At 38.3% G+C, this 18393-nt stretch overlaps 1 protein-coding gene and 1 pseudogene across 2 annotated transcripts; both read left to right on the top strand.

Annotated features, from left to right (window-relative positions):
- Window positions 1-4238: 4238 nt before the first annotated feature.
- On the top strand, window positions 4239-6964 carry LOC133730609 (dihydrolipoyllysine-residue acetyltransferase component 4 of pyruvate dehydrogenase complex, chloroplastic-like; annotated as a pseudogene).
- A 1110-nt stretch (window positions 6965-8074) lies between these two features.
- LOC133731515 (probable caffeoyl-CoA O-methyltransferase At4g26220) lies at window positions 8075-9917 on the top strand. 2 transcript variants are annotated; one of them, XM_062158879.1, is made up of 4 exons: window positions 8075-8410; window positions 8533-8692; window positions 9132-9276; window positions 9395-9917. In XM_062158879.1, the coding sequence occupies exons 2-4, from the start codon at window positions 8544-8546 to the stop codon at window positions 9815-9817; spliced, it is 717 nt and encodes a 238-aa protein (XP_062014863.1). In that variant the 5' UTR covers window positions 8075-8410; window positions 8533-8543; the 3' UTR covers window positions 9818-9917. The 2 variants fall into 2 exon arrangements, with proteins under 2 accessions (XP_062014863.1, XP_062014864.1); XM_062158880.1 differs by lacking the exon at window positions 8075-8410 and adding an exon at window positions 8969-9045 and having other exon boundaries at window positions 8417-8692; window positions 9129-9276.
- The last annotated feature ends 8476 nt before the right edge of the window (window positions 9918-18393 follow it).

Here is an 18393-nt window from a genome sequence, read left to right as displayed (position 1 = left end):
GATCTTTTGTTTAGGAAGTTTTGCTAAATTCTAACTTTGGTTTGGTGGCAGTGCTGCCACTGTGGTGGTGGTTTCCGGCGGCTTTCGGCCACCTCTGGGGCAGTTTCTGCTCCTCATTGCGATCTACTCGTCGATACGAGCATTTCGATATATAGTTTGTAATTTTTGGAGATCGTATGAGCAAGTTTTGATTTTTAATATTTTCGATTCGTTTCGGTTTTCGATCCGCGAGGATTCGGCCGTTCGATCCGACTGTTGGATCGTCGTATAATTGTGTTTTGTGAATTGTGTGATTTGTGTTGTATTGAATGTGACCTTGATGTGATTAGGTGATTGACGAAATTGTGTGAGCGGAGTTTGGACGATTTGGTGCTTATCTTGGTTTTGTGTGAAGACGCAGTAGGATATGCAGGTGAGTAAATCTCACGTGGTTCATTTATGAACGGGTTTACTTATTAGTCGGAATTGTGTGATAATTGTGAAATCGTTTTTCATAAATAAATATTTGTTTTAAAATTATATGAACTTGATCGTCGACGGTTCATAGGTAAGTAAAATGAAGTTTTATTATAAAAAATGAATTTCTTGGTTATAATACGTGTGAACTATAGTTGGTATTAGTGGTCATTCCTACTTGAATGACTACGTATATATATATTTACGTGGAATATATATATTGGATGGTGTGACATTGGTGAAGTAATGATGGTGATTTGATTGAATTATTATTGTGAGCATTTACTCTTTTCGGGTATACAATTCATCATGTGAGTGATTGCTGTAATTGTATTAAAAGAGTATTTGGAGTTGATGGGTGATCATCTACTTTAGTTGAAGTTGATGGGTGATCATCGACTATCGACTTTAGTTTGGAGTTGATGGGTGATCATTGACTTTAGTGTGAGTTGTTTGACTTCTTCATTGATTTTCCTTTCCATTCTAATGGTTGATTTTAAATGTAATCTCCTGAACTAAGTTATATGCAGGGATTACTGCCTTTTGTATTGTTTGTTTTAATGTAATCTCCTGAACTAAATTTCTACGCAGGGATTACTGCATTTTGTATTGTTTGTTTTAATGTAATCTCCTGAACTAAGTTATACGCAGGGATTACTAATTTTGCTTAATTCTTATTGTGGGTACAGTTGTGGGTTGTGATCTGTAGTGATTGGAAAATGAGTTGGGATGGCATGATTTTGGCAACCGCGTTATGTTGAGAGGAAATGAGTGTAATTTCGTAGTTTTGTCGTTGAGACAAATGAGGGATGATTTGGTAGATTGTTGTGTTTTAAGATGTTAATGGAGTTTATTTTATAAAATTGAAGTTGTGTGAAATTAGACGCATGAGTCGAGAGTCAAAGCATGTGGGTTTAGTTTGTGTTAACTAAGTGAGCATGATATTGAGGGATATGAACTTGAGGTTTTCTTGTGATAATTGCATATTGACTTGTTAGACTAAGATGGTGAAAGCATGTATTTTGTGGAATTAAATATTGTTGCTTTAATTCTTCTCACGAGTTGAGAAATTATAAGCATGCGTGACGTGAGTCACTTTATTTGAGTTTACTCATACGGGCTTAAAAGTTTACCGGGTTTGTTTTGTTCAATCCCGGTGCACTATACTATGGTGCAGGGGTTTTTGTGCAGGTTAGAATATCGATTAGTCGTTGTCGAAGCTGAGGTCTATGTTGGGTAGCGCGGACGTCGAATGGTACTCTTAGTTTTAATTCTTCCGCTGTGTAGTGAGTTGTGGTGGGTGTGTTTACTTATTGAATTGTCATTCAGTTTGATTTGTAAACTATCTGTAATGTAATATGTGACTCTAAAGAACGAGTCGGTATTGACATTGTGAGCTCAGTTTGTTTTGTTGCTTAATTTAAAATGAAAAATTTTCTATGTATTTTTCTTGTGCTTGTTAAGTTATAGCGTTTCGGATTTGAATTTATTTATTCAAAATTCAGGGCGTGACAAGGTTAGTCAAATCACTTTCAGAATGACGCATATCTTTAGAGAAGGAAATGCTTTAGATGACAAATTTGCCCGTTTTGGTGCATCAAATGTTGGTGCAGTCTGGTGGAGAACCTTACCTTCTTCCTTTCTAGCAGAGTTTGGTAGAGACTTGTCTTCAAGAATTAATTATCGATTCTCTTAGTTCATGTTTTCCCGTAGATTTATAGTTAGTCTTTTGTCCTTGTCGGTTTGTTTTCTTTGTACTGTTTATGTATTGTTCCTTTGCAAGTTTGGGTATGCCCAACTTGTTGCTTTGCGTCTCTTGGAAGTGGTTTTGGCCTAGTCTCCCATTCCTTTGTATCTTTATTTTCTTTTAATAAAATTTCGACTAAGGGCGATGAGTTAGTCCTTTGCTCGCTTCAAAAAAAAAGAAAAAAAGTGAGAGGTTATTATAATTAGATTTAGTTACCAACTTTGTTTACCCTAGGATAGTCTGTTTGTCACCCTATGATCAACTCTGTTACCCTATGATCAACTCTGTTTTTAACAATTAGTCTGTTTGTCAAACAGGTGTTAACATGCTTCATATCAAAGGCATTGACAACTTCCTGATTGCAAAGAGCAGGAACAACTTGCAAATGTTGAATATGTTATTTCATCTAATAACTTTAGAGGTGTACCAACTTTGTTCTTTCAATTTCATTCTGTCACAGGACTTAACAATATTGGTTGCTAGATACACAATAATCACATATACATTTAATAATTAAAATATTCATATTGTAAGACATTCAGTATGTCTGCTTTCAGTTAAGATAGGAAGCTATAAGCCTTAGTTAAGATAGGAGACAATTATAACCTCCCCTGTCTCTCCTACTCACTTTTTATTTTTATTCATTTTTACCAATTTTCCAACTTGACTATACAAAAATTTTGATTTTAGGCATTAGAAACATTCAGAGGCAGTAAGCAGTACAAACTCATTAAGATTGGGGACTTATGCTCAAAATATGTGATCCATATGGTAGGTGTTACAAGAATTTGCTTCTTTTCTTTTTGGACACCAAGTCTCCTTAACTTATTTTAAAATCATGTTGTTGGGATTTTATATATCGTATGTAATCATTTGTTTTTTCCATTACATACTTCTAATTCATTAATAATAATCAGTCCTACAGCAAAGCGCGGGCAAAATCTCTAGTTTACTATATACTAAGAGCATTTTTAGCAGACTCTCTATTGTGGCTCCTTAGCTATTTTGGAGAGCATGTTTAGCTTTTTATCTATTTTAGCAGCTGCACCAGACTCCTAAGTGGCTCTCTATTATAATTTTTAGCTATCTTGCTCCTAAATATAGAGAGCGGGATGAGGCTTTCTATAATTTAAAACATTCCTTTTAAGTTATTTTATGTAATTTATAAATACATTTAAACTATTTAATATTCATTTAAAAAATAATATAAATTCAAAACTAGTTAAAATAGAGAGCATTGATGCAGACATAATTCTAAAGTGGCTAGCTAAAATGACTTTTTAGCTACTTTAGCTTAAATTTGACTTAAAAATGGCTAGCATTGCTAAAGATGCTCTTAGCAGACTCTCTATTTTGGCTCCTTAGCTATTTTAGAGAGATGTTTAGTTTTTTTATCTATTTTAGCAGCTGCACCAGACTCCTAAGTGGATCTCCATTATAACTTTTAGCTATCTCACTCCTAAATATAGAGAGCGAGATGAGGCTCTCGATAATTTAAAACGTTCATTTTAAGTGATTTTATGTAATTTATAAATAGATTTAAACTATTTAATCTTCATTTAAAAAATAATACAAATTCAAAACTAACTAAAATAGAGAGCACTGATGCAGACATATTTTTAAAGTGGCTAGCTAAAATGACTTTTTAGCTACTTTGGCTAAAATTTAACTAAAAAATGGCTAACATTGCTAAAGATGCTCTAAAGCTCCTGCCACTATTCATTTTACTGTTCACTCTGAATGGAAATGACTGTTGTGCCCTTCAGTTTAATGTATAGACGATTGTGCCCTTCATTTTAATGTATAGAGAAAATGCTCGAGTTTTAATTTGTTCGGAAAAAAACAAATGATTACATACGATATTGTGTAGTATTTGAGTACTGATGAGTTCTTAACCACGCAAAACAATGAAATCTATGCACATTGTGCTCTTTTCTATTTTGCCAAGAAGGTTATTGCTTCGTGTTCGTTGAATTGCAGTTGTTTAAGAATTTTGCTTTGTCTCTTGAAATTAATGGGTATAAAACTATAAATCATGAATGCATTTGTGCTAGTTGCCAAGGCAGTTGCTATGGCACTTGCTCAGCACCTGGTTGTGAATGCCAGTTGCAAAGACGGAAAGAGCTTTTACTACAGCAGTAGCAAAAACATCGCCGTTGCTGTGGCTATTGATGGTGGGCTGATAACCCCTGTTCTTCAGGATGCAGACAAGGTGTGATATTTGAAAACACCTAATGGATATCACAATATGTAATAGATGTAAATAACGCAAGAATTGCTGACGCAGTGTAAACCTCTCCACTAAGGAAACTTCACTGCGAGGCTGTTTACGTAGCCTACACGAAGGATAAATCCACTATATGTAAAGAGAATACAATTACAAGTAGTGATGTTGATCACAATCACTTTATTAGCACACAACACAAGACTAAAACATTTTAATGAAGATAAGCATATCAGATCAATTTATCCGATATGCAAATCAAATTAAATCATGTAAAATGATATGCATGAGTCCTACCTTTAACTCAAGATCAGTGAGGCGATCCTCCTTGATTTTCTCTTCATTATCTGATTCTGCAATCTTCTTCTTGTTTTCTTGATTTACCGAGAATGCAGGAGAAATATTCTCCGAATGTTCTGCAACCTCTGATCTCCTAGAGGCAATGGGAAAGTGTGTGTTGAATGGTATTGACCCAAAATACTTACAATATTTGTGAATTATAAGAATTAATATTGTATGGTTTCGTAGTAGTTTGTATTATACTTACTGTGTGGTAATTTGCTTTTGTTGGCACAGTTGGATTTGTATTTGTTATCTCAGAAGTGGAAAGAGCTGGTGGAGAAGGCTCGCTCAAAGCAACTTCAGCCCCATGAGTACAACTGATCAGGTCTTCATCATTGAAACTCTTTGTCCATCTCATTGCATTCTGCTGTACAATGTACTTATTAGGTTATACTAAATCCGATGTAGGAACTTTCACTCTGTCCAATCAATTTTGGCATGCTTGGAGTGGGCAGATTCGATGCTATTCTTCCTCCAGGCCAGGTGAGTTTTAACCCCCAAAACTGGGAATTTGCACTGTCATTAACTGATGACATTGTTCTGCTCCTTGGAAGTTGAGAATTATTACTGAAATTTTGGACTGATGATCAGGGTGCTATCATGGCTGTTGGAACTTCAAAACCCACTGTTGTAGCTGATGCAGACGGATTCTTCAGCGTATAAAGTAAAATGCTGGTGAGTATGGATGCAATTTCTTTGAAATGTATGCCATGTTTCTTAATGTTTGATGCACTTATATGCTGGAAAGCTTTACTAGAATATACTTTAAATTTTAAGCCTTTTTAAAGGATCAAGCTCCTAAAACGAAAAAAGTGAACTGCATACATAATGAAAGGAGTACATGACAGTTTCCCTATAAAAACTATTTTTTTGCTGTTCTTCTCTTGATTCTTATATGTTGTTATTCTTATTCCATATTGTATTATTATTGAGTTTCAACTGATACAAACTTTCATCTTCTATGAACTTTGTTTCTTCTGTGGATTGGTATCTACATAATTGACTACAGCATTTTCAACGTACTAATACAGTTTTCTACAATTACTCATCTATTTATCTTATGAATCCATTTATTTTATCATTTTATTTATTGTATTTTCACTATATGATTATTGTTCTATTTGATTCACTAGAAAATCAGCCTTTTATTATGTGTATTACGATTATGTGTTTAGCTCACTTCACAACAATCTTTTTTATCCTTTTAGAACTCACTCTCCACTTATTGCTTTCTTAATGAATTATCCTCAATGAAAACTGTACTAAAAGCTAATATATGAAAAAGTGCGGTTTCAGAATACTTCTTTACTTTCACATTTTAACACTTTTATTCATACCATTTAAATCTGCATAAAGCATTTTGATCAACTATTTACTTTTGTAATACTTTTCTAATTCATCAGAGTTCAAGAATAAATGAATGCATAACAGCTACACTATATGTTTTAGAATTCTACCAGAGATGACTAATTGAACCATATTGATGATGCACCTGCAAACCATATTCTAGCATATCATGCAAATCTAAAATAAAACTTGGCTACCTAACTACTATCTACTGTTCTTACCTAATCAAAAACTCATTCATTGGTAGGTTGACAGTAGCTTCCAGGTATTCGACATGTTTAATTTTGATAAGAAGATAGGTCACCACCATGTTTACCTTGACAGCTCAAGTGGAAGGAGGTCAACAGAACAAGAAACGGATTGGTGATTGTTCTGGTCACAATTGCTATGTTATGATCCTACTGGGAACAATGATGTATTACCTAAAAAGGAGAGTACTCAAAGTCAATTGGTAATCTTCTTAAACTGTTAATATATATATATATATATATATCTATAGATGTTGAATCACTGTTATTTTTTACGTTAGTTCTTTGGCTAAACCTTGGAGGAAGATTCTAATTTGTTCTTTGTTCTGTTTTTGCTTAGGGATTACAGACAGTTTTAACAGCAATGCCCCTAATCTGTCTACAAGTTGGAGAGGGTGGCTCATATGTATATATGTCTAGAAGGTACAGACAGTTTCCACGCGACTCTCTGTTTCCTTTCATCATACATGTTTGGAGGGTTTATATATTTCGTAAGTTAGTGATGGATTAGCTGCTTCATGATATTATCAAATTGAATGACCCGGATATGGGTCTGCAACATTTTGTGTAACACAAAAAGATCATGCTTCTTTCGATAGATGTAAGTTGATTGTTTTTGCTTCTTGAAAAGGACTTTATTGGAAGATACTTAATTCACTAAAGCATATATTTTTTCTCTCTCTGATGGCAACAGGGGCTGGAACCAATCAACTTAGTGGTTGAAAATGAAATCCATCGTGCAGTTCGTGGTGGAGCTGGTAAGTGTTAGTGCCATAGGAAATTATGCTCCGGTAAACTCCCATTTTGGGTAGAGTAAGTTCCGAAAAGGTAACTTCTTCCTTTTTCTTCTCCTTACCTTTTTTCAATCAATTAAATAACTTTGGTGATTTACTTCTGCTGTACTATTTAGATTGCATTACACTTCCGTATTGACATTATTACTTATGTTGTCAAATTACAACAGCTCAGCTAAAATTTCAAAGGAGCTATCATCTGTTGCAAATGACGAATCTGACTTTGTACACACATATGACTACCTTATATAAAATAGTTGGTCGCGGCTACAAGTAGCCATTTGTTGACAAGCCTGACCAGTTTGCTATATGTACATAAACACCTTCTATGGTTAGCATATCCAACTTTGAAATCTGGCTAGCTTACTAGATTTTTCAACATGTGAAACAATATATAATTAGCAATGTAGCAATGTAATATAAACAATGTTTCTAAATTCAGTAGCATTGAATCAAACAATATCACTCATATTCAGCATCGCGCGGGCACAATTTCTAATCCTTTCTATTCCTCGTGAGGTAAAACTTTTGACAAAAGTCGAGCTTTTGCACAGTTTCACTACGCAAATGCTTTTATGCTTGCAATCTTTTTGCACAGTTTCATTACGTAAATGCTTTTTATGCTTGCAATCTTAATCAATGTCCTTGCTCTCTGTGTAAATTCAATAATTCAAATCAAGACCCCACCACACATAATTTTTTAAAAGATGATTTTGACCTTTGCGATGACAACACGATGATTGTTGTAAACTGATGTACAAATAATTCAAATCAAGACCCACCACACCTAATTTTTTAAAAGATGATTTTGACCTTTGCGGCCAAGCTTGATGGTGAAGGAGCAGCTATGTATGATGCTGCTAATGCTTTTTCAGACGCAATGATCAAATTTGGTATTGCCATTGATGGGGAAAGAACAGTGATGAGGAGAGAGAGCTGGAAGAAGAAGAGATAAAAAAGAAAAAATATCAATTAAAAAAAAAATAAGTGAGGGTGTAATAGATATTTTGGTGTAGAAGAATTGCCACATCAGTAATTTAACAGAGCTTTTGGATATAGAGTAATTGAATGGATCTATTGGTCTAAAATTGACAATACAAAAATTAAACGTGTGAAATTAGAAGGACATAGACCGAAGTAATTTTTCAGCAAAAGTTCAGAGCATTTTTTCAGTATTTAGTCCTATATATAAACACCCAGAGATTCTGAACAAGTTCAAAACTTTAAACTCTCCACATTCTGGCTGAAATTGGTATGTCTCTTGTCATTTCTTGACTTCGATCTCTTTTATATAATTCTTGCCGAGGATTAGTATTGCTTATAGGAATATCTCATAAGACTATAGTGATTTGCACTTTCATTTTTTTGGTTTAGGATGCATATTCATGCATGAATATCTAACAAATCAAATAGACCAGGAAAAGGGCCGGTTAACAGTAAGTTTGATTGTGATACAAGGAAAATGGAGCACACTGCAGGAAGCAAAAAGTTACTGCCTAATCCAATCTTGCTGCAAGATGAGGAATTGTACAAGGTGTTGTGCTACTGCTATTTTTTTTAATTATTATATATCTAGATCGTGCTAGCTTTGAATTAATTTAATTCAAATCCACCCTATCAAATGATAACTCAAGATTCCCGAGAGGGAGTCTTGAAAACGACTAACACGGACTCCCCATTAAAGAAGCCAATTGATGCTGTTATATTGAGGAGATTAATATATATATATATATATATAATATATATATATATATATATATATATATATATATATATATATATATATATATTTTACTTATATTAATTGCAGTATATACTAGAAACTAGTGTGTACCCTCGAGAACCAGAGCAACTCAAGGAGCTGAGGAAAGCCACTGCAATACTCCCTAATTAATTATCTAAGCTTTTTTACACTTCTACTGTTGTACATATGATTAACTAAACCATCTGAACAAATCCATGTACATGTGAAGTGCTTTCTTTGGGACTGCACCTGATGCAGGTCAGCTAATGGCCATGCTCTTGAAACTTGTGAATGCAAAGAAGACAATTGAAGTTGGAGTTTTTACTGGATACTCTCTTCTCCTTACGGCTCTCACAATCCCTGACGACGGCAAGGTTAATTTGCTATCTAGCTCTTTATTCCTGATCTGTGTGTGTGTAATCTGTATGTGTGTTTGATAATTAATTTTATATATATGGTATTACAGGGTTACTAATCAATTTGATGATGCAGATTATAGCCATAGATAGAGATCGTAAAACATACGAAATGGGCCTCCCTATCATACAAAAAGCCGGAGTTGAGCACAAAATCGACTACATGGAATCCCTGGCTCTGCCTGTCCTTGACAATCTCTTGGGAGAACCAAAGAATGAGGGTGATTTCGACTTTGCATATGTCGATGCTGACAAAGATAACTATTGGAATTATCATGAGAGACTGATGAAACTGGTGAAGATTGGTGGGATTGTTATGTATGATAATACACTATGGGGAGGGGCAGTGGCTAAGTCTGAAGACGCTGTTCCGGAGACCAAAAGAAAGTTGAGGCAGGCTACAATTGAGTTTAACAAGTCAGTTTCAGCTGACCCTCGAGTTGAAATCTCTCATGTTTCTGTAGGAGATGGAATCATCATCTGCAGACGCATTTGCTAAGTTTCTTTGATCTTTTATGAGTGATCATAACTAAATGCTGAATAAGTACGTGATTGATATAAGGTCAGCCTCTTCTTTACAAACCATATCTTTCTATTCATTTTGTCATGCACATATCCATTGTAAAAACAATCATACAAAAGGGAACCAGATAGGGGAGGGGAGATGTGGCTTGCAAGAAAGAGTGCCAATTTCACTGTCTTGTAAAAGTAATCTTGTTGAAGAAAGGGAAGAGAGAGAAGAGAGATTCAACAAAAAGTTGTTGTGTATTCTATTAATAATAGGGGCCTCTATTTATAGAGAATTATAAGCATAAAACCATTGAGTATAAGGAATCCTATTCTAAGCATAAAATCATTGAGTATAAGGAATCCTATTAATAATAGGATACATAAACTGTTTGGACTTGTGAGCCCCCAAAAATTTTGTTTAATTTTTAGAAGGTAATTTTTCGCCAATGAGATTTTCGCAAGGTGATTTAAGTGAAGAAATCGATTTCGGAGATTGTTTTGGTGTCGAGGCCACCTATTGGGCCTCATGATTTAAGTTTGGGTTAAGATTCTTTCATTTGGGCCTAGAAGGTTACAGAAGTTTAGTGAGGCGACCGTTTGTTGATGTTTCGAAGACGATAAATTGAGTTGTAACAAAGTTTTTATGAAATCGAGTTTTGGACCTATGACGAAGTCGAGAAACAACTTAGGAAGTTTCCGATGAAAAACGAATAAAAGAAAAGTTACGAGCCCAAAACCGAAAGCATTTAGCTAGGAGAGTTCCGTAATTTGTCGCAAAGGCAAGATGGGTATTTCTGTTGCATTTTTTATTGTACTATGAGCATGTAAAGTTCATAAAGTTTCATACCAACATCGAAATATCATATAAGGAAGTGATAGATGTTTTGGCCAAATACTAAAAAGAGATTGGTAAATGAGAATGGAGGATTGTATTTGTTCAAGTTAAAAATTAATTAGACAAGTTACAATTGAAACAATCCTAGACTTATCATATCCGGAATGACTTTTAAGAAGCGAAGTCATTTGGGAATGGTAAGCGTATTTGTTTTCTTAAAGTAGAAATGCTAAACAAATGAAGGTGAAAGTGCCAAGTATAATCGCCATATCCCGAATGATTCAAATGCTACATTAATCATTTGGATTATTTGGGAATGGGTAATAGAATTTATCTATTAAAGGAAAATCTCTACAAACCTAAGTTCTAGATCACTATTCGATTAAAGAATAATTCGATGGGTTTTAAGGGAATTAAGTGAATGATTTAGGTGCTCGGTTAATTAAGTTAATGACGTCAAGTTACTCATTGGTTAATTTTATTATAAAGGACTAGTGCGTGTGCATCTGGAACTGGACGAAGTATTGAAAGTCGAGAAAGAATCCAATTGTGGACGAGCACTCCATATCCAGGTAGGGTGAGCTGTCCCTTCCTTGTTAGAGGTTTTTCGATATACGTGGTATGCTCTAGTAAAATAATATGTTGCCTGCAAGTACGTTTTTGGTTGTTCATTAGTCGATGTCTCGTGATACCTGTGTTTTCATAACTGATAATTGCTGATTGCGAAAACCGAGGTTAGACTTGCATGTTGAGACACTGTACCCATTGTATGTTTGTACTTGTGACTTGAAAGTGAATGGGACCTAGACGCGTTGATTCCTAGGGATCCCACGATGTCAATAACCGTGAACCTCCGGAGGGGGCTGTGCTCCTATGTTCGTCAAGGAAAGGTGAGTACTGACGGTGAACCAGTCATAGGACATTCAGGGCCATGAAATGGACACTTTCGCTACTTGTAGTCATATGCACTACAGAGTAGTTTGCCGATTCTCGAAGGATGACGAACCGGGCCGGTCACCGATTGTTTTGTAGTAGCCAGCAGGTAAGTATCTCGGAGCTCCAAGTTGTGTGAAGCATGCTACATATGTTTTATAAAAGAGAACAAATGTTTGTGGTTGCCTCTTTTTAAAGTATTTTCGATAAACGTGCACAATATTATGTAGTAAATATTTTCAAGTATATTATTTTTTAAACCTAGCATGGTTGGGTCGGCCCTTACTGGGCATGCGAGGACGAAAGCTCACCCCTACAACAGTGTGCAGGTTTCGAGCACGTGGTCAGGGAGCGCACAGAGGAGGCACATGGCTCGACTTGGCGTATTCTTCTTTGACTCTATCAAAAGAAGGTTTTGGTCCTTTGTTGGAATTTGAAGTCACTCATTTATTTACTTTTTATTTGTTTCCTACTCGCTTATTTACAAAACTTCGAGAGGCCCGTAACCTTGGGGCGCGTCTCTCATACTGGTCGTTACTTAGTGATTTGTTTTCCAAATTGGGCTCCGATTGTAAGCCCAAATCCTTTAGCCCACTTTAAATTCCTCTTTTGAAAATATGATGTTCGGTTGCTAGAATGATTTGCCCAAAGAGATTGTTTTGTAATCCAACAAACTAAACCCAAAAGGCCTTGCGTTTCCGGGTTGATGAGTCATCAGGATGTCATTCGTGACATGTCGATTTCTCATTGGCACGGGGTCTCGGCGCTGTGGGACCCCCCTCTCGGGTCACCACAGGACTAGGCACACTAATTTTTTTTTTTTATCAGAAGAGAAACTTCATATATATTTAACGATTACAATCAGTAGAGTGCAAAAGTCATTCTAGCAATAGTCAACAAGAATGTGATAGAACCCAACTTTGCCCACATTAGATTTCAAACTGAAAGTCTATAATGACACACTGTTGGAACCCATAAGACCCTGACTCTAACCAAAGCACAAAGGCTGACTAACAAGGCTTCTTTAACAAGACGATGGAAATATTTTTTACCCTCTCGTCTTGCAAGTGGCTGACTACAAACTTGAAAAGACTAAATGAAAAAACTTGCACAACACCTTTATGGCAGAGTCAACTAAACATAACTTCACTTTAAAACTCATGCGCAAGAGCAGTGTATCTTTGACATCTCACCTCTCGTCCAGCCAAGAAGACCAATGAACCATACAACCTCACTTGTGTCACCACTAACCCGCCACCTAGAGTCCACCCGACCAGTCCTTTGATCGACCTAGCCTTCACTCATTGTTACTCCAACCCGACCAAAATGAATTACTGGACACTCAGACCTGGGACTACAGTAAACCTAACACTGCCACCACCCTACTATCAACACCATGCCAACACCTACGTCTCTTCACCCTTATCTCCTTGGCTATTACATTCCCTCGCTTGTACCATCTCAGATACACTAAAACCAGTTCTGAAAATATCAAATGCATATCCTCCTCCACTTGCATGCGATTCAGATCGATCCCATTGACCGCACCCCTATGAACTCCAATCCCAATCAATCATTGACGACACCAAATTAAACCATCCTTGAGATGCTTACAAGAGGAAGATAACCTCCCCACCAACCACTAACCCACCACTGCTTCTGTTTGGCTCCAATTTTGTTGCAGCTGGTCAACATTCTCTTTTCTGCGCGGGCGAGCCAGCACCGTTCGGGTACGGTCGTCGGGGGTGTCCCTTAACCTGACTTCTTTCAAGCGATTGTAGACGAGGAGAGCACCAACCTCGTCGTGGGATTCTTTATGCCTCGTGGTGAGGACTTTTGCTGAGCTTCTTGAAAATCACAATCGATACTCGATGTTGTAGATCGAGCAGAGCGAGAACCACTGGGAAGTAGAGAGAACTTGCTAAAGCGTGACTTTAGCTTGGCTGGTTTGCGAGGGCGTTACCCTTGCTTGGCTGGTTCCGTAACCGTTGTGGTCGTGGTACTACAATCGGCTCCCGAGGAGACTAGGACCGAAGTACGTTGACAGAGGGTTTGGTGGCACTGAAAGTCGGCTTCTGAGAATACTAGGACTAGGAGTGTGATCACCGGTAAGAGAAAGAGAAGGAGAGGAGTTGCTCTTAGAGAGGTTGCTCTAGAGAGAACTTAGATCATCTTAGAGATGTTGTTGAATTGTGTTGTTGTCCTTTGATACTTGTTGTAGCCTCTATATATAGGCTACCAAGCAACACTATTTGGCCTTAAACAACTCATAATGGGTTAGGTTTTAGCACTTAAACATTAATGGAATGTTAGGTTTAAGCACTTAAAACACTAATGGAATGTTAGGTTTAAGCACTTACTGCTCCAATTTTTCTGCAGCTATATCTCCACCAAGAACTCAAAATGGGCCTTCGACCTCTTCACATCAAATGATCCACCATGAATGTAGATTATTGTGGTAAAATTTCAGAATTTATTTCCATGTGGTTGGGCCGAAAATGCTGCTGGACCTCTTACAGGTACAGTTTTCCAGTTTTACTTCTGCAGAAAATTGGATTGATTGTTTGAAGGCCTTCCACTCAAAACTAGCTCTGGCACTCTTCATAAGACATGATCCTTGGGCTGTCTAGAATGGATCTGCAGAGTTTCAGCTCATTTAGAGTTTATTTGGTCAGGCGGCCACTCCTTCTGTTTAGCTCGGTTCTCCTCACCGAAGTAGGAAAATGTGCTATAGTTGACTTTTCATGCTTCCATAGTAGGCTTTATTTAGCCTCTAAATATATATTTCGAACTTGTCGACAATATATAGCTTGAGCCACTGACATTAGCTCAATTTCTCCAAGACGTGCCTTGTCAGGCCAAAATGCTCATTTTGGGCCCAAACATTGCCCCCTAGACCTCGAAGTCAAAGGTCTTCGTCTTGACTGAAGAGGTCTTGAATCAGCACTGCTCTTATAACATCGTTGCTCCAAAGCCACTTTTATTGGCTTGATTGAAATTACTTGACTGATTCCATATAGGCCTCTAAATAGGCCATTGCCCCTCATGTATCTGATGTCTGGTATGCAGTGAATTGACGAAACTTGGGCACGTTGTAGGAGATCAGAACTTTAGCGTGCCCCCCATGCGAAGGAGACTGCTTTTGATCGCGAATGAGGATCCTTCTCTTCCTTGGTGGTAGCTTCGCCATGTGTATAGCAGCAAGTATTTGCCTTGTTCGCTGGCTCTTTGTTGAGAATGTGATTGCTGCAGAAGAAGCCCAACTTGATGAACCTTTGGCTGCTTCTGAAGAAATGGGCCGCAACCTGGCCCGTGTCAGAGAACGGGCCACTCAGGCCGAAGCTGGTCCCATTGTGGCGGACCTCCGCTGGGAGGAACTTTGCTTGAAAATTGAGCTTCACGGGCCAATCTCTGTAGGCTTCCTCGAAAACTGTTCGGTTTCCTCACGTGCTACTAGTCCCTTTTTCCCGAGATTTGAAATCACTAATCTCGGTTTACTAACATCAGTTTGACTCTTTAACCATCCATCCAAGGGTGGAGATTTGCCTGAAGTCCCTATAAATAGTGTATTTTGGGCAGGGAATACTCATAACAAATCTTCTGAAACATTCAGGAAATGGCCTTTCAGTCTTTGCTTCTTTTTCTCCTTCTTCACAAATCTTCCCCTCATGAAATAGCCTTTAGCCTCTAAATTTTAGGCTTTATGGCGTAATCTTAAGCCTGGGTTAGGCCTTATGGCGTAATCTTAGGCAACCCCGTGTTTTTTACCTTTGAAAGCCTGGATGGAATGTATAGGCTTTCAGGGGAAAAGAAGTACGGGGAGCTCCATTAGTGTGGGATCTCCGGTCATGTGAGATCATTTTTTTGAGAAAATCCCATACGTGGAGCGAAACGGGGAAAGGGAGGAAGGCCACTTTGTGGTTCGTCTTTCCTCCTCTGTTTCTTTCCTTCTGGACCCGGCCCGTGTTGTGCCCTCCAGATGGAAGGGGCTTTGGTTCTCACCTCCTTCTCCCCCTCTCTCTTTTTGACAGAATCTTGAAGGGATGAGAAGGGATGGACTCTTTGAAGGAATGGGTTCAAGCTACAGAATGGTTGTTCCCATACTTCACGTCCAACTAATGGTGGTTACCAAGGCTAAAGGGGGTGCAGAGACTCAAGCCGATATTCGGTTCCTTCACTCTCTGCCCCTCCTTGAGATAATGGCGCAGCTCAAGCCGACGTTGGGTTTCTTAGCAGCTTCCCTGTAAAGGGGCGCGAGGGCTCCGTTCCTCTTCTTTTTCCTTCCCTGAAGTCTGCCCCTCCTTGGGATAATGGCTCGGCTCAACCCGACGTTGGATTCCATAGCTGCTTCCACTTGAGGAAAGATTCAAAAGATATCCGAAGATTCCTGTTTTGTATTTTAGCCACCTTTGGCTTTGTAATGAATGTACTGCTTTTGGCCGCAAAGCCACTTTTTGAATACAATAATGTTTTCTTATCCTGATATTCAAATATCCGTAAGAAACCAATAATTGTGTCTCGCAATGCCCCAAATATAGGCCCCCATAGTTGTATATTGAAAATAATATAAACTTTTAAAATATGCTATGCGTCAAAAAGAGCCTCGCGGCGAGGTTTTTGAGGACATATGTATCTTTTGGATCCACTTGCTGGCCCCAAATCAAAACTCTTGGTTTTATCTTCTTAATGGGTCTTTAACTTCGCAGTAACTAGCTGTTGAAAACTCCACCGTGAGAATATAATATTGAAAATGGAACAGTTACCTCCTCGAAAACCGTTCGGTTCCCCCACACGCCAATAATCCCTTCTTTTCCGAGATTTAGGGCAACTTTAATTAAGATTTACTGACACTTAGTTTGAATCTTCGACTGTCCATCCAAGGGTGGAGATTCGCAGAGAAAACACAAAGCTGTAAAAAATTTCTGGAGCCGCTGACTCGGCTTAGTATAGTGTAGTGTTGCCCCCCTAGTGTTGCTAGGCGTAGCGAAGAAACGATTATGGGCCTCAAAAACAGGCCTTCATGAATGGGCTTTGTGAGTGTAGGAACACTAGAATTGTCCCCCATGTCTTATGCGAATAAACCGTCTACGACTCCTCCGAGTCCCAGACATTGGGAAAGTATTTCTTCAAGTATCTCCCATTGATAGGGTTATGATCGACATCTCCATCTAGGTCCTTGAGATGAAAAGCTCCTTTCTCTAAGATTTTATAGATGATGTATGGACCTTCCCATCTTGGAGTCCATTTGCCGCAACCATCTAATTTTTCGCCAAGCGGGAGAACTGCTTTCCAAACTAACTCTCCTTCGCTGTAACTCTTTCCCCGCGTCCGCTTGTCATAGGCGCGAGCGACTCGTTGCTTTTCCATGACCAAACTATCTAAAGCCTCCAAACGCTTTTCGCTAAGGTCTTCATGTTCCTGCCACATAGCCTGAACGTAGTCTTCTCCAATGAGATGATGTTGCTCTTGAACTCGTAATGATTGGACGTTGACTTCCAACGGCAGGACTGCATCATGGCCAAACATCAAAGCGTAAGGTGTTGTCGCGGTGGGATTCCGCTTAGAGGTGCGGTAGGCCCAAAGAGTTTCATAAAGTGTCTCATGCCACTGTCGTGGATTAGCTTCCAACATTTTCTTCAGCAAATTGATAATGATCTTGTTGCTGGCCTCTGCTTGACCGTTAGACTGAGCATGGTAAGGACTGGAATGGATGAACTGTATTCCCCATTCTCTTGCCAGTTTATCAACTTCACCACCCATGAAAGCTGCCCCCCGGTCTGAAACAAAAACTTCTGGGATCCCAAATCTGCAAATGATGTTTCTGAATAGGAATTGTCGCAACGTGCCACCAGATGCTTCCTTCAAAGGTTCTGCTTCAACCCACTTTGTAAAGAAATCAGTCGCGACGATGATGAACTTGTGTTGAAGTGATGAATGTGGGTGAATCAACCCAATTAAATCCAGCGCCCAACCTCTTGCAGGCCAAGGCTGTATAATGGGCTGCATTGGAATATTAGGAACATGCTGGACTGGCCCATGAGCTTGGCAGTCCAAACAACCTTTAGCGAACGCGATACAATCCTTCAAGATACTGGGCCAAAAATATCCATGTCGTCTGAGCAACCATCGCATCTTTGGACCTGCTTGGTGGGCGCCACAAATGCCATAATGAACTTCGCGCATGAGTTGTTTCGCTTCGTGGCCATAAACACATCTGAAATCCATGCTATCTTCTCCTCGTCTGCGAAGTTCATCGCCTCTGAGGAAGTAGTTGAGGGCAAGATAGCAAATCCTTCTATCCGTGGTCTGATCAGGATACTTGAGATAATTGATCAAAGGGATGCGCTGATAGGAGCATTTTAAAGTGGTATTTTAATAGTTAATTCCTCACATTTTGCTTAGTTAATTCCTTAACGAATCGATTTTTAACTCAATTTCTATTTTCTTAGGTACATTGGAGTAAATGATGGTGAAATGAGCATTAGGTCCACACTTACCTATAAATGGTGGAGAAAAATGGAAATGTACTAAAATGTCAATTTTACACATTTTCCTACTCCGGCTAGGAGAAACCAAGCCAAGCAAGGAAGAAGGAGCGGCCGCCTGACCAAATGAACTCTAAATGAGCTGAAACTTTCCAGATCCATTCTAGACATCCTAAGGATCATTTCTTATGAAGAGTGCCAGAGCTAGTTTTGAGTGGAAGGCCTTCAAACAGTCAGCCCAATTTCCTGCAGAAGCAAAACTGGAAAACTGGACCCGTAAGGAGTCCAGCAGAGATTCTGGCCCAAAGGCAT

Source organism: Rosa rugosa, chromosome 2, assembly GCF_958449725.1.
Source record: "Rosa rugosa chromosome 2, drRosRugo1.1, whole genome shotgun sequence".
NCBI lineage: Eukaryota > Viridiplantae > Streptophyta > Magnoliopsida > Rosales > Rosaceae > Rosa > Rosa rugosa.
The sequence above is the reverse complement of the archived record's forward strand: the minus strand, read 5'-3'. Positions and strand labels throughout refer to the sequence as shown.